The sequence below is a fragment of the Anser cygnoides genome, chromosome 5, assembly GCF_040182565.1.
Source record: "Anser cygnoides isolate HZ-2024a breed goose chromosome 5, Taihu_goose_T2T_genome, whole genome shotgun sequence".
NCBI classification, from domain to species: domain Eukaryota; kingdom Metazoa; phylum Chordata; class Aves; order Anseriformes; family Anatidae; genus Anser; species Anser cygnoides.
In genome coordinates, this window is record NC_089877.1 from 26760740 (window position 1) to 26776909 (window position 16170).

Here is a 16170-nt window from a genome sequence, read left to right on the forward strand (position 1 = left end):
AAAAAAGATTGGGAAATAGAGTGGTATCCGTTTTTATGGCTGCTTTTGTTATTTTTCCCTTGCCAGAAAAAATAAGACCAGAAAAGCACTCTAAAAATTAGCTATTGGAGACTTTATAAAGGAGAAAGTCGATCAGGTCTTTCTTAGGTCACTAACTGTCATCTGGGTGAGGTCGGGCATAAATGAGCATCACAGGGGGGCAGGGGTTAAAAAGAGGAAGTTCAGCTGTGTTTTCTTATACCAGTATCAGTACAAATAGGAAATTAAAAGCAACGATGTTTCTCAACAACACTTTTGTCTACTGAAACAGTGAATAACATTTCGCTCTCAGGGTAGAAATAATGCCAGTTGTGTTTATCAGCTACAGAGGAGAGATCAAATTCAGTAGAAAGAAATGCAAATGGGAAGCAAGGATGAAAATGCCACAAGATTGAACTCCTTGTTAAAAGAAGCTGCCATCTCTGGCTTCCTAATTTTACTGAAATCTTGAAACTGGTCACTTATGGATCTCATTTTATTCCAACCTGTTATAATGAGCAGTGTTAAGTGCATCTCGCTTTGCCAAATGACATTTTAAAATATCTGCCTGGCAATGGTGGTTATTATTAATGGTGGGTTACGTAGGTTCAGTACCCATCTTCAGTTTCAGAAAATAGATAAAAGTTATTGAATTCAATGTAGTATGCTTGGTGTAATAGCAATTATCATGCTTGCTATTCCTGATGGACTGCAAATTGACTGATGCAGGAATAAAAAAGCCCTCTTGAAAGTGTGCAACCTTGTTAATGCAATTTTCCTTTCCACTTTTGCTTAATAATTGTGCAAGCCCAGATTACAGAGCTGCTGATCATTACTGACCTAAACAAGTTTCAGTGACCTCTGAAAGATTGAAGGGTAAATCTTTCTGGCACTGGTTGCAAGCATTTTATTTCCTGAGTTCTTCTGCCCAAAACCCAACCTCCAAGTACCTGGTGAGTGCAAGGGAAGCTCCAGGAGCAAGAGGGAAGCAGTGGTTCCTCGTGCCACTGCTGTTCCTGCAGTCCTGAGGCCCTACAATGTGCCAGGAGTTCCCCTTCACTCTCCTCCTGAAGCAACATCTCCTCATCAGACATGCAGCTCATCTCCAGCTGAGGTTCATTTTTAGCTGGGGAAGCTCTGTGCCTCCACGCCTAAGAAGCCCCAGGCGCATGGTGAGAACAGTGAGTGCTTCACAGGCAAAATTGAGCAGCCGATGAGCTCAGGGCCTTACGCCATGGCACATATTTCCAGAGCTGCAGTTCACCATTCATGCACACCCATAGATCGTGCTGCACAACCCCATTTGTTTTGCACTGCATGCAGTGCTTAAAAGGAGTAGTTGCGGTCTTAATGCATTCCCAAACAGACAAGGCACATATGACCTTCCTGAGCAGGAACACTTCAATTGTAAGGAATTTTCCAGAGGGACAGGAATGTTAGCTTCGGTAGTCATGAAATTGTTCTTATTTCAGCGATGTTATTTTTTCCTCTCATGAAAAGTATAGCCATATAGTTTATGAAGAGAGGCTTCAGTGGCACTTTGTTACTACAGAGAATAATTTACACGTCCATGGGTATTTTTTTTAATGTTAAATTTACGTTTTCCCTAAGTGAGTTTGCACAAATGACTAACCAAGAATGTCTCTCTTGGCCAACTTCATCTCTGTTCCCTTTTGGCATGGTTCGGATAAAATAACTGAGGTTGGGCAAGAGATAGGCCTTGCGAATTTTGGGCTTAATGAACATGAGAAGTACAAACCAGACAATTTTGGCAGATGTCATTGTAACACTTGAAAATGTTTGTTTTTTCTCATATCAAGGCTGTGCAGAGGGTAGAAGTGTTTTGGTGAATTTGTCTCGCGCTAGAATTACACTTTCTATTTATATAATCAACGTTAGGTCAGTTGTTTATAGCAGAATTAATGGCTTTGTTTATACAGTGTTCTGCTTTTATACATCTAATTCTTCTCTCCTTCCATTTTCAGGTTAGGGTCTTGTTTTGTTTTTCTGTATAATACACAACTGAAACAAAATGTGTTGAGCATGTGTGTGTTATTCCAGACTTTATTAGAACTCACTACTTGTATGAAATGTAACAATATGTGGATGCACTCATATAAACCGTGGTCAGAGGGGGTTTTTTTTGTGTGTTTTTTTTTTTCTCATCATCATAACTTTCCTTTCTGCCAAGATGTTTTTGGCAGTTTTTAAAAGGTTCACCATTAAAAATGTTATGGACCAAATGGTTTTTAAAAACTTTATTGAGGGCACTACTTAAACAAAGGAAGAGTTGGCGCTGAACTCATTTCAGCAGAACTTTGCACTGGAAAGTGTTGATATCTGGAAGGGAATAAGCAAAGACAACAAAACAGTAGGAATCACACTGACCGTAGTTTTTAAAATGAATTAGAAAATCCCTTGTAAAAGAAATATTTTTGCTTCTGTTCTTGTCACATCAAATCTATAGAAAGATGTATCAGAGACAGGACTTCTTCTCCCTCCCCCTCTCCATTTTTTTTTTCTTCCTTTTTTTGCTTTTTTACAATATATATGTCTTCTTACTATGTATCACATTATGTGGGACTTCCAACCTATATCATTATACAAGCATGTACTTAGTGTGCTTCTGCGTTAAGCTCAAGGATACAGTGCAACACAGTGGAAAATTACTGGCTTTTTACTCGTTGATGAGACTGACTGCTCCTGAAGAACTGCAAATGTTTATCTGGATATTTCTGCTAACATTCTGGATATATTTATCTTTCCTGTAAAACTACACACCCATCTAAACTTGCTTATGAAATGTTCATATGCTAATATCTAATAGCAAGAGTAGTATTTTTAAAAGAGTGTAATGAATTTGATGGCTATGTTTTTTCCCCTTCCAGAGCAAGAATTTACTCTTTGAGAAGATTAATGGTGGTCCAAAAAGAAGAAAGAGGGTAACTATCAGAATAATTTATAGTCCCTCTATCATCTACAGAGCTAATAAGAATTAAAATCGTACTGCTGAAAAGGAAAGTTAGCCTAATGCATCTATGTTATACCTTAGGTAATGCCTGAAGTCAGGGAGTGTCTGTGATAAGCTACTACAGCAGGCTCCGTGACTGCCACTGAGTACAAGACGTAATTCGCTAAAGCCTGTTGCATTCTGAAGATGCACTTCAATGCAGAGCATTTGTTGACAAACTTTGCATTATCTGTGGTGATCCTGATTCCATGAAACCATCCAAAATTATTCCAATATCTTTAAAACAGAATCTAAATTTTCCTATTAAATGTATCGGTAAAACTAATTACCACTACCCATACGTGTCAGTATGTGTTTGGGTGTAAATGACAGTAGAATTGGTTCTTAAGCCTATGAAATTCGACTAACTTGCATACTGCAAAGCGGCTCAGAATCAAACTCCTAGCTCTGTGTCCCACTTTCTGGGCAGACAAGGATGAATGGGTTGTTACCTTGCTGGCCCTTACACAGAGAAGGAGATGCACATACCACAGAGAACTTTTGCACAGTTCGTGTCACTATATTCTCTTGTTTTTCAGTAGCATCAGCCTGTCTTTTATCAAAAAATCACTCTCAGACAGAGTAGCAGTCTTTAGCTTTGCTGCTGGTATATTTTTTTACAAGAAGAAAACGAGGCTTTACATTATGAAGCCTAGCTCTCTGCCAAAAAGTAGCTTTGTAAAATATGACAGCACAGTTTATACTGTAAATGAAGTAAACTTGGATTGAAATAACTGAAGCATAAGTGAAGGTGATTTATTTATTTATTTATTTGTCTGTTTAACTCTCAAACCTAAAGTTTTTTCCAGAAAGGGAGAAGTGAGCTGATTTCTTAGTGATTCACACATCACTGGTAATAAACCCTGGTCGATTATAGGTAATGACCTATCTTCAGCTTAGTATCTGCCTTCCACTTACATTTGATTTTCAAGTTATATAAAAGAAAATGAAAAAGTGTGAACATACTATTTTTGGTCTCAAGTAAGTAGAATTTACTCTGGAAAGATAAATATAGAACACCATTAGAACACTTATTAGAATACTATGTTAAAGTATGATTAGTGAGATGGAAACATGAGAAGAAATAGTACATATACACATTTTCTGTCCATGTGCTGAGTGATATAATCAAATATAAGACAACTAATGGCTGTAGAGACATGACAGACCCTGTGGCCAGGAATAGCCCAGAATTTAGGAGGTGAAAGTGTCAGTTTCTTGCTTTGCAGCAGATTTTTTTTTTTCTTAGCACGGGTGTATCATTTAGGTGTGAATTTAACATTTAAATTATCTTACTGTTTTGAGAGTAATACTGTAGTGGTTGCTAATGCTGTAATAAACTATTTGGAATTGTCACTGTATCAACAGCAGGACAACCTAGAGATGACAGCAGCGGAGTGGTGTTTTTTTTTCCAGGTACCAAAAAGCCCATCTGACTCCCTCTTACCTGCTGTGCTCCCTGTCACTCCTCCGTGCCCTTCTACACCAATGGAGCTTACTGAGGACAGTTGCTGGCAACTGATTGCTCTTTTGGGTCAGGACATCCCAGTGTTAGATTAGAGCACGTCTCCAAAAGTCCCATGTTTGAAGAACTGGGCTGTCCATGGAGAGGAAGGGCACTGTACAATGCTGTACAACGCTATAGCGTAACCATCAAAGGGGGTCTATGGGATTATACAAAAGCACAAAACCTAAGTATTTGTGCATAAATGTATATTTATATGGATGTGTATAAATACACATCTGCATACACAGGCATATACATACATACTCAGTACATATAGCAAAGGTACGTATTTACCATTTGCCACTGTGTTAAACTTTTGCGGCCCTTGCAGTGTAAGAAAAGGAGGCATACAGGGACCTCTAATTTAACTAGTGATTCTCCCTTTCTTGAATTTCTATGCATGGGTCCTACCCATAATCTAACACCTTGAATATGACAGGAGTTCTTCTATAACAACAGAGTCACACTGTACACAGCTCTGAGCCCACAGCAAAGGTATTCCTGAACCACTTTGCTTTGAATTCAACACAGCTGTATGTGATTAAAAAAAATTTAGTCATATCAGCCAGAATTTTTGCATTATATTTTGTGTTTTCTTTTGTCTGTTGAGGATTCTTTTTTTTTTTTTTTAATGTATTCTCATTCTCTTCTACTTTATTTCAAAAAGTAGCAAGCAAGTACCATTCCAAAAAAGACCAATTAATCTTCCTAAGAATCTTTAAATAATTCCTAGAAGTTTATGCAACAGCTGAATTTCACTAAATTAACGTTAAACAGAACTTCTTTTAACAAACACAAACAAATCATTTACATGTGTCTTATTTTTAACAATTTAGAGCATTAAATTAGTGTTAGTTTTATTTTCAAAGATTTTTCCACATTCATTTCTGGTTCTTAATACTTTTATGTTTTCACTTGTAGCAGGCAAAGCATTCAGAAACAATACAACAAAACAAAACGGGCTGCTCTGCACTGTGATCAAGCATTAATGATAGCTTCCACAAATACGGACAAACTCAGGGACTTAAATGCAAATAAAAACAAATCCAAATATTTTCCAGAGATTTGACAAATACTTGGGATATTTGAAAAGAAATATTTCACGTATATTTTAAGGTTTTTTTTTCTTTGTTTGTTTTTGTCTAGTTTTGAACTCTTAGGTTTTAGTGAAAGAGACATCTCAAGAAAAGTAATTTCTATGATAGAAAAGTCTGATGAGAATCAGGAGATACTAGAAAATTTGAATTCCTCTGAAGTTTATCCTTAGAGAGGCAAATAATTTTTATTGTCATCAAAAACCAGCACACTAGATTTTTTGTCTATATTCATGAAGAAGAGAACATGCGTTTGCATTTTGCATACACAGACACAGTGGGTGTAAATAATACTCTTTTAATTTTAAAGCTCCACAAAGATGCTTGATACTTGCAGATACAATTAACACATTTTATTTAATTGGTACAGATAAAATTCAAGCAGAGGCTTTCTACATTACCATGATGTCCAAACAGTTTTGAGACAGGATCTGTTCATCTTCAGTCTCACGTTGTGCTGCTTACATGGCGCAAAGCGAAGTCAAAGCCTCGCCAGGGATCTTCTTTCCAGCATTCCCTTGTTCTGGCAGTGGTACGAGGGCCATTTCCTATGCCAAAATTTTGCTTGGCTCTGCCTCTGTGCCAGCAGTTTTTTATCTCAGCATCAAAAAAGGGAGCAAAGATGGGTTTCCCAGTGAGATGGGCCGAAGAGGAGACTTAGGTCAAAAATGGTGTCGTAGTATCTAGCTTGTCTCCCAGCTTAAGGTCCATCAGGGAGCACTGATTTAAGCTAAAGCTTACCTGTACAACCACAGTGAGTTCTGTCCTGCCCCAAGAGTGAGGGGATTAGATCTGCTGCTTCTCTGCTGACTGGGAAAGGAGGAGCGGAGCAAAAAGACAGTGTTTAACCCAGCCTGTCCTGTACTCTGTGCCTCCTCCACTTGTCCACACTGTGGGGTAGGTAGCAGTTTTTTGTTTTTAATGGATCGGATTAAATTCTCACACGCACAAAACGTATTAGAAAGCAAAGCACTGATTGACTGTTAGATTTTACTCCCTGGGAGCAATTTTTTTTTCTTTGTCTGTTAATGTTTGACAGATAAGAAATATATGCATATGTCCACTCTTCCTAGTTACCTTTTCTGTATTTTCCTGTTTCTAATAAATATAAATAATTTTACATTTTTTTCAGAGTGTGAACCCATATCTGCAAGGACAGCGACTGGACAATGTTGTAGCGAAGAAGTCTGTTCCACATTTTTCCGATGAAGACAAGGGTCCTGAATAAGTACAATAAAAATGAATGATGAAAACTCATGCCATCCTTTGCTAGATCGTAATATTGCTTATATATAATCATCTATTAAAATCCTTGTGAATGGCAGCATGTTTATTATTTATATAATTGTAGATGAAAAACAGCTGTATTTATAACAGTATGTTCTCCTAGATAACAAAAATATGGTTCTGCTTTTCGTTAAGCTATGGTAAAAGGACATTTCTGTTGTTTTTATTTTAGTCATGGAGCAAACTTTTAAAATGTTAGTCATTTTAATAGCTAACGTGAGGTAAATGGTCTTAATGAGCAGCTTGTAAATAGGAAGATGTAAAAAAATGCCCTGTCTGACTCCAGCATTTAATCTTAAATGTTACTATGTTTGACACATGAAAATTATAGTTTTATGTTTTGTTCACAAATATTGTTACTTAGCAAAGACAAAGTATTTATTTTACCCAGAGAATTTTGGCTTTTGGTCTATTTTAATAAACATTTAAGCAATCTACAAGGTTTGCAAAGTGACGTTTTCCAAAATATTTCATAGGCTCATCTGTCTCAGTTATTTCTGTGCAAATTTAAAAATTAAAGAGCTGCTTTTTTTTTAATCTGTCCACTGGAATACTTTTCCGTTAGTTTTAATCATTCCATGTCCACAACTTTCCTGAACCCATACGCATTTTCCTTCATTATCAATGGCACTTTGGGGTGGGAGTTAATCTTCCCCTCTGTTCTTTTGTCTTAGTAAAGGCAGCATTTGTGCATAATGAAGTGCTTAAATTAAGTGTCCCTGGGATATAAGTGAAGATGGAGACAGTTATCTGTGTTAATAAGGTTGTGCCAATATCCTCTGAATGCAAATCCAGGATGTGAAGGTCATAGCAGTTGATGATCTTCTGAAAAGCTTTGATACTCCAATAACACTGGTAGCTATCACTGCTCTTGAAGTCACTCCAGGAGGCTTTAAACTGCCTTTTTGCCCCTAGGACCTGAGGAACTTTATATGGCAGCAAACTGAGCTCTGGATTTCTTAAAGATGAGAATACAAAATTAAATAAAATTGTTGTTATTTTCAGGGTGCATCTGAAATAGCACAAGCCAAACAAGCCATGTACATGTGGCATTGGAATTATAGAAAATAGCATTAGCTTTGAACTTCAAACCTATGAAAAAAAAAAGTCTAGTTTTCTTCCCTGTCCTGCAAAGAGACAGTAAAATAACAGTGACCTCTTAGATAAAACAGATGAGACAGTAACAGAAACTAAAGGTCCTAGCTACGTATGATTAAACTTAACAACATCACAAATATGACTGTGTATGCTATTTGCTTTTTCTTTCCTACCAGTAAGTAATTCACAATAAATTATATATGCAGAGAGTTGTTTTCTCAAGTTATTTATGGGTGGATTGCAAAACTCGGTAACATTCTAGGCTGAACTATAAAGTCTTTTATCATATTTCCTCTTTTAAAAAAAATGCTGGAAGAGAAAACTAAGAGAGTATGTAATGCCGTGGGGTATATAATTGCATGTGGCATGAAATGGAGAAGTTTCTGTGAAATGCTGAGCTCCCTCAGCTTCCAGGGCCTTAAGTGGGATGGGAGCACCCCAGCTGCTCGCAGGGCAGGACTCATGTTCTCTACTTATTTTAATTTGCACTCCCACTTAGTCTTCACTCAGGTACTGAGAGCTGCAGAGGTGCAAAGGTTGTCTCCAGAACAGAACACGTATCATGTCATGAACTAAAAACCAGAGCCCCTTGGTACCCAGTGGCCGAAAGTACACCAAATTGCCATTCCTTCCCCCTAACCCCACAGCCAGCCCCTCCTGTTGACACGGGGGCTCTGACTTGATTTCCACTCCTCGGAAACTGGTGTTTCCTCATCTAGTCAACCACCTTATCTACTTTTAAAGTAATTTGAGGTACATTCTGGCCTTATTAACTGCAGTAAAATCCATTTTAATCACACACAAAAACAAAAGAAGAAACTATGAAGGTAATTTATTTCATTTTTAAGCTCTTCATATGGACCAGCACATAATAAAAGGATGTCTATATGGAAAATGTGGGGCTAAAAAAAGGGAGGGGCAAAGAGATAATGTTTGATTAATAGTATCAGAGATGATTTCTGTAAGTACTTCAGCTCACTGCACCCACTGTGTGCTGATGTGACAGGCACCACGAACCACCACAACTGAGATTGCTCTCACTGCTGGGGTCTGAGGAGCTGCCCTTCCATGTGTGGTACATCAGCACAGAGGAGGCAAAAGGATAATTACACAACTTACACATATTCTTGTCTTTAAATACAGCCTCCTCCTCCACCCACCCCCCCCCCCCAAAAAAAAAAAAAAAAACACACACACACACACACACACAACCCACCCACTTTTACATTGCACAATGCAATGATGTGTTTTACAGGAACTGTCTGCTAGAACAAAAATACATAGCAGTACCAGTCACATGCTGAGTCCATCAGGCAGCTGTAGTGTTCGACAAGTACGACTGAAAAACACTACTGTGAAATTTTGATAAAATATGGCTATGCCACCATGATAATAGGATTAATTATTCTAATTTGATTTTCATAGTAGAGCTACGTTTTTGAATTGGGATTGGTAGTCCCACAATCATTAAAGATCAAAAAGCAAGCAAAAAACGTCTCCCAACAGCAGTCCAAATGTTTATATGCAGTTTTATACAAAGAATCAACAAATTGCTGGTCTATTGCAATCAACGAACAAAGACACCAACTATACTAAAAGAGTAAGAGCTGATGCCACAAAACAACATATTAAAAGATATAAATTGCTGGTCATGTTGTCATGTGTAATCACTCCTTTTGCATTAATGGTGCATGTGAGTTAGGGAGTTTGTATATAGCTGTCATTGTTTAGAATTTTCATTATTTGGAAAACAAAACATTTTTAGGCATTTTAAAATCTGCAAGTATGTTAATTACCTCTCATATTTCAGACATAATTTGCTTGAAGAAGCTATACAAAATGAAGTGTAACACCACGGAACGCTAGTTTTGGCTGGCTATAAAATATTTATGACCCTATTAAAAAAAAAAAAAAAGTGTAACTGAGCAAATTCTAGGTTATATATTTTTATATACATGTACTCACACACGTGGCTTTGTTTTCATTTTTATGCTGTACAAAAGGTACTCTTTTTAGAAGATAATATAGCCTTATAGTAAACTCAGCATTAAAAAATACAAAGATGTCAACCCCCAGAAGAAAGTAATATAAAAATATTTAGTGAATTATTTCAGAGGAGAAATAATTATATGCTTGATTATATACAATATATGCTTGATTCTATTGGCACATTTGGATTCATCTAATAAATCTATGCAGTCCAGCAATTCACAAGCAAACCAAAGAAACTTGGAACTAGTTGCTGGGGATGTGGTGTCAGGCTTCTGAGAGTCACGTACAGGATTGTAAATTAAGCTGACCTGAATCTTATTTTATTGAAACACAATGAAACATATTAATCTGCTAAACTGATGAAGGATGTGGACAGAAAGATGAATACCAAGTCAACTAAGTTTTTGGATTTGTTCTGGACAAAGTAACATTCAAGCCCCTTTTGTTTCCAAACGACAGGAGTTGGGGATGAGGAAAAGTACTTTTTTTTTTTTTTTTTTTAAGACGAAGAAGAGAGTTGAGTCCATGCCCTCAAACCAGATCTCTAACCAGTAGCTCTGTGAAAGTGTTGAAAAGGCTTTGTTTTCATTTTCATGCTGTACAAAAACAAATGTTTCAGACATTTAAATTTGTTGGAAAGAAGAAACAAACAACAACAACACATAGCAACACCAGCACAAAACAAACTTGTACTCTTCTGGCCTTTTTGCTTGTAAGCTTGTTAAAGCAACTCTCACCTCATTTATAATGCTGTATCCCTGGTCCTGTGAATTGATTTTTATGCAAGTACTTCTTTCTTACATGCAAGTCTGGAATGTCTGAATCATTAGGACACAGCGTTCAAAGACGAAAAATTCTCAGACTCATATTCATAGAAGGAGAAAAGGAAGGTGTGCAGATGCAGAAGATGCTACCATGACCAACAGTAAATGCATAAGGAAAGTGTAATTTCACATGACTAAAGGGGAGATGTGTGTTCACTGCTTTATTAGCTAAGTGCACAAGTAAAAAAAATAAAAAAATATTTGAAGTCATGCAATTGTCTTCAGCAATCTTAAATAAATATCATGTTTGGGAATCGTCTCATATACTAATCCTTTTTAATTACTGTGTCCCTTAAAAGGTCTGTCTGTTTATGGTGCCTAAAGCCAAAGGCAGATTACAACCATGACTGAAAATGGCAAGTTCCCTTAAAATGCTCAGCTACTGACAATGACCTACTTAGATGAAAACTAAATAAAGACTAAAAAACAATGTAGAAGAAGAGTATGGAATTGCCATCATGAAGGCCCCATGTACAACAAATAAGGCTAACTGGCACAGGATTTTGTCCTAAGCCAAGATTTCCAACTATGAGACCATGAAAGGGTTAAAGGAATCATTTCCCAGGTACATACGTATGTACATGGTCCAGGTCTACCACACTCAAGCCTTCTGCTGTTCAGTGAAGAATGGGGTTGAATTCTAGTTCATCATCCCAATTCACCAGGAGAAGAAGGATATAATATCTGCTCATATTTGCTTTATTTATGATGCTAACTGCTTTGCCATGATTACTTGAATCCTGATGGCTGGAATAGCTGCTAGCCATGTGTTCAACACATGGGAGTATAACAAATCTTAAATGATGCAAATGTCATGGCAGCATCATTACCAATTGGAACTGAAAGAACTTTAAAAAAATGTTGTGTCACTATGTCTATTTTTTGTATATGTGGCAGAAGTGCAGAAGGGATCAGAGACAGTAGGAGTTGAGAATGGCTTCCAGATTTAAAGATCAGGTGGACCTGAATCACCTCTTCTTATTTTTTCCTGTAAGTCCTGTTAACAAAACACATGGAATCCAGCTCTCAATACGGGAGTCTTACATTTACTTCATCGTACTCTGTTCTCCATGGAAAACAGTATTGGGAGTCAGTGGCTAAATTTCATTATTTTCATTATGAACTGAGTGAGGCAAAAGAGAAAGCACAAAGTAAAATAATGTTGAGAGCCTCAGACTATCCCTCTTCCCTTAACTGGTATCATTCATTTATAGATCCTTAAGCTCTGATTTTAAATGTATAAACACTGACAGCTTTTATTCCAAATGTTTGTTCTGACCCTAACCAACTTGTAACGTTCTTGGGAGCTACCAAAGACCTCCCTCACAAATATATATATATATTTATATATATATGGGGTTTGAGCATCTGAATATTTAAGAGTTAGCTCACAGAATGGGCATACAGTTTTGATGGGGAATTCAGTCTTAGTCTGTTTTAATTAATTCTTTATTCTGAGAAAAAAAAAAAAAAGATAATAAAAAAAAAATTGCAGTTTTACAGAGCATTACCTGCATCCTAATGACCAAAAGTCATCTAAAGGTGGCTGAAATTCAAGTGGGATAGCCCCCATAGAGAAGCATGGCCCTGAGTCATCATCCTAAGACAGGAAGAACACCTTTCCACATTTGGAAATAAAAGAAAATACTACATCATGTCATTTCATATTTCCAAATGGCCAAAACATACCCATGAAAGAAAATGTCAGGTCATCCAGAGATGCAATAATAATTGAGCATTGGTTAAGTTTAACTTAAAAAAAAAATAGCAACTGTGCAACCAGAAACCAAGTTGATTGCCAAACTTTCAGTTGCTCCAATGGATAGTGTGATGGCTGTAAGATTTATGGGCCTTAAAGCTCTGTTACTGCACTTGAACTAAGAAACTCATTTTTATTGCTGCATAAAACATTTATCAAATAAAAAACAGTCATAGCTGATTTAAGCAAGTTCTTAAAAGGTCATTATTCTAACAGATAAGCATTGCTGTCATAGTTTACACATAGTCCATGGCTATTATTAAAATTCCCAAACAACCCTTTGACTCAGCTGCCACAGGGTTATGTGCATACACAGGTAATGTGTGTACATAGTTTAAAAAGCAGAAAAGTTTGCCCTGCTTCTGATTCCTTATAGCTTCCCCCTGCTATTATCCAGTTTTGTTGCAGCCTGTTTGATGGTTATGGGTCTGAAGTTATGGGATCTCAAAAGACTTGTTTTCAAGGTGAACATACACTCATGAAACCATGAGTGCAAATTATCCAACATGCAAGTAATGTGTGTCAAAATAAGGTACATTTCTTTCAATTTAAAATACATGAGTTATCTCCTGCTCTGGTAGTTGAGGTGATTTTCTAGTTTCTGTGTCTCTCCAGCAGCATTGGCTATTTCCTGCTGTGCATTTGTGTTCTCAGCAGCAACCTATGAGCCCTGAAAAGGATAAGAATTACCCACTAACTTGAAGGTAAGACCTTCATAGACTGTCACTAAAATATTGGTTGCTCCTTAAAAACATATTGTGTCTATTTTCACAGAATCACAGAATCACAGAACATCCCGAGTTGGAAGGGACCTGTAAGGATCATCGAGTCCAACTCCTGGCTCCACACAGGTCTAACCCAAAAATTCAGACCATGTGGCTAAGTGCACAGTCCAAATGCTTCTTAAGCTCCGACAGGCTTGGTGCAGTGACTACTTCCCTGGGGAGCCTCTTCCACTGCATGACCAACCTCTCAGTGAAGAGCCTCTTCCTGATATCCAGCCTGAACCTCCCCTGTCATAGCTTGACATCATTCCCTCAGGTCCTATCGCTTGCCACTAAAGACAACAGATTAGTTCCTGCCCCGCCACTCCCCTCGTGAGGAAGCTGTAGGCCGCAGTGAGACCTCCCGCTCAGCCTCCTCCTTTCCAGGCTGAACAGGTCAAGTGACCTCAGCTGCTCCTCATACGTCTTCCCCTCTAGGCCTTTCACCATCTTTGGATCCCTTCTCTGGACACTCTCCAATAGTTTCACGTCCTTTTTGTACTGTGGTGCCCAGAACTGCACACAGTACTCAAGGTGAGGCCGCACCAGTGCAGAGTAGAGCGGGACAATCGCTTCCCTCCCATAGGTTCTCTAAAAGGCTAAAGTGTAAAGGGCTGCAAAACTGGGAGTTATCTCCAACTTTACAGATGGGAAAAGAGAAGCAAAGGGGTTGAGGGGCACTAAAGGCTTAAACGCCAACAGTGGGACTTGTGTGGAATACAAATGCCAAAGTCCAAGCACACAGCCTCCTATGTCCAATTCCTTAGGAAGCTAAAGTATATACACAACTATATTTTCTTGTCAATAAAGTACCTCAGGCACCTCAATTTCTACTTTTGTACTTGTCTAGGACTGTTTGAAATTTGGTGAACCCACATAGCTCAGCACCTATTTCAGTCCAAAACACAGCCTGAATTCACAAACTTGGCAACTTCTCCCCTGTATTCCCTAGGGAAACCAACTTGGTTAGGACCCACCTTAAGCATGTCTACAGGACCAGGCACAGCCCAAAACACCACAGCAGAAGTAGACGGTTTAATTAAAAAAAAAAAAAAAAAAAAAAAAGTCTGGAAGAGGTATGGCAAAAGATTTAAAGCTCTAACAGCATTTTTTTATTCACTATTAACATCCCAGTGACAAATCTGATCTTGCAAACATTGTCAGGTGTAGGGTTTGCTGGCCAAGGGCTCCAGTGATGCTAAGGAGCCCTGTTAATGTTGTCGACAGTACAACTCCTCATAGCAGGATATGTCTTGTTATAAGTATTTGCACTGTTTAAGCTAAAGGCAGAGTCTTTCCCTCCATATTAGCAGGAAGAAGTCCTTTCAAGGTGCTTGTTTTCAGGTGGAATTCCCCCTGTTTAAATATTTAGGGCCAAATGCTAAAGTGGTTTTCAAAGCTCTCCTAGAAGGTGGTGGTAGTATATTCAAATCAAGAGGGATCCAGATGCCAGATAAAACAAAAAATTTGACTTGATATATTAAAGCATAAAAGTACTTGGTTTTCCAAAATACTTCTCTAAATTAGAAACAAAGAATTTACCTTTGGCTATGATGGCTTTTCTCTATCTAGGAAGAAGGTTTTGTTACACTTGACTGTAGTAGTCACTTCCTCCCAGAGGGCCATGCAGAGGCTTTCTAAACAAATTGTCCAGGTTTTCTAAACAAATTGTTCTATCTCCATTGGATTTTAAAAGTGCTTTCTATCTCCAGATAGCTTGTGCCGCCACCTGGATTTATCTCAACTAATTACATCAAGGAAAGCCACGCTTGTCTCTGGTACGTTTTTACATCGCGATAGCTGTCTCAATGCAAAAAATCTGATCCTACAGGAAAGGCAGAGAAAAAAGAAATCATATACTCTAAATCCAAGAATTTACTGTATTAAAAAGCAGGATTTCTTCTTTGCCTGACAACACAGGAAAACATCCTATTCAATTCTGTTTTCTCTTTGATCAGATCAGAAGAACAAGAAATTGCTACAAGTTTTTATTTTTTTCTTAAATGTGCCTGATAGCTTCTGGTGACGCCAGCTCCCAAGGATTCTTTCCTCTAAATGCTTTATTATATTTTTCAACAGGAAAAATATGTATTTTCTACTGTGAATTCATATGTTCATTTTGAAGCCATGACAAGAAATAATAACACCTCCTCTACAAAGAGTCTAGTTCCATCTGGTTCAGAACCAAAAAGCCCTGCCGCAGTCTGATCTGAAGTGTAATTGATTTGGTCACTTGCAATTTAGCTTCTTCACTTATGTCTTTAGTGCATTAAGACTTCCTGGGGAGAGGAAAGAAAACTGTTTACATTTTTAGACTTTTTAAAAGTGCATCCAAAATCTCAAAGTGTTTGGTGTCTGATTAATTATGAACACCTAGAGGATAGCTCCCGAACTATTTTCAGAGCCTCTCCTAACATCAAGTGATTTTACTCTCTTCCGGGCACTTTGTTACATGTAAAAAGAAATATAATTTAATCAAACTGCAAATGAAAGCATCTGATGAAGAATTTATAGGCAGTGTGGTTAGTTACAGAAAGCAAGATGACAGCTCTTCCATGACTCCATACAGCTCCACAGAAGGGGAAGAATGAGGTCTGTTGTAGCTATATTTAGGGAATAAAGTAAAAGAACTTGAAAAATTCTAATTAGAATTCAAGATACTGTGATAAAGGGAAAGATCAATGAATAAATATCCAACTGCCCTTAGCCAAACAGGCTAAACAGGATACTTTTGACAAGGAAACAGAAGAAGCAAAACAGAGCCATTGGAAATATCAGGACGAGATTTGGCCCTAGGCTTGCCTGTGTAGTTTCCCA

The 16170-nt window shown here is 37.7% G+C and overlaps 1 protein-coding gene across 5 annotated transcripts in view; it reads left to right on the forward strand.

Annotated features, from left to right (window-relative positions):
* SCG5 (secretogranin V) overlaps nucleotides 1-8223 on the forward strand; it is a 29325-nt gene extending 21102 nt beyond the window's left edge. For 4 of the 5 annotated variants that reach the window (XM_066997614.1, XM_048058766.2, XM_048058765.2 and 1 more), the window contains exons 5-6: nucleotides 2907-2960; nucleotides 6762-8223. In XM_066997614.1, the coding sequence (XP_066853715.1) occupies nucleotides 2907-2960; nucleotides 6762-6857 (150 nt within the window). In that variant the 3' untranslated portion in view covers nucleotides 6858-8223. Of the gene's footprint in view, nucleotides 1-2906; nucleotides 2961-3981; nucleotides 4033-6761 lie in introns of those variants that run through there. The other variant, XM_066997615.1, reaches the window with a different exon arrangement.
* Nucleotides 8224-16170: the final 7947 nt, after the last annotated feature.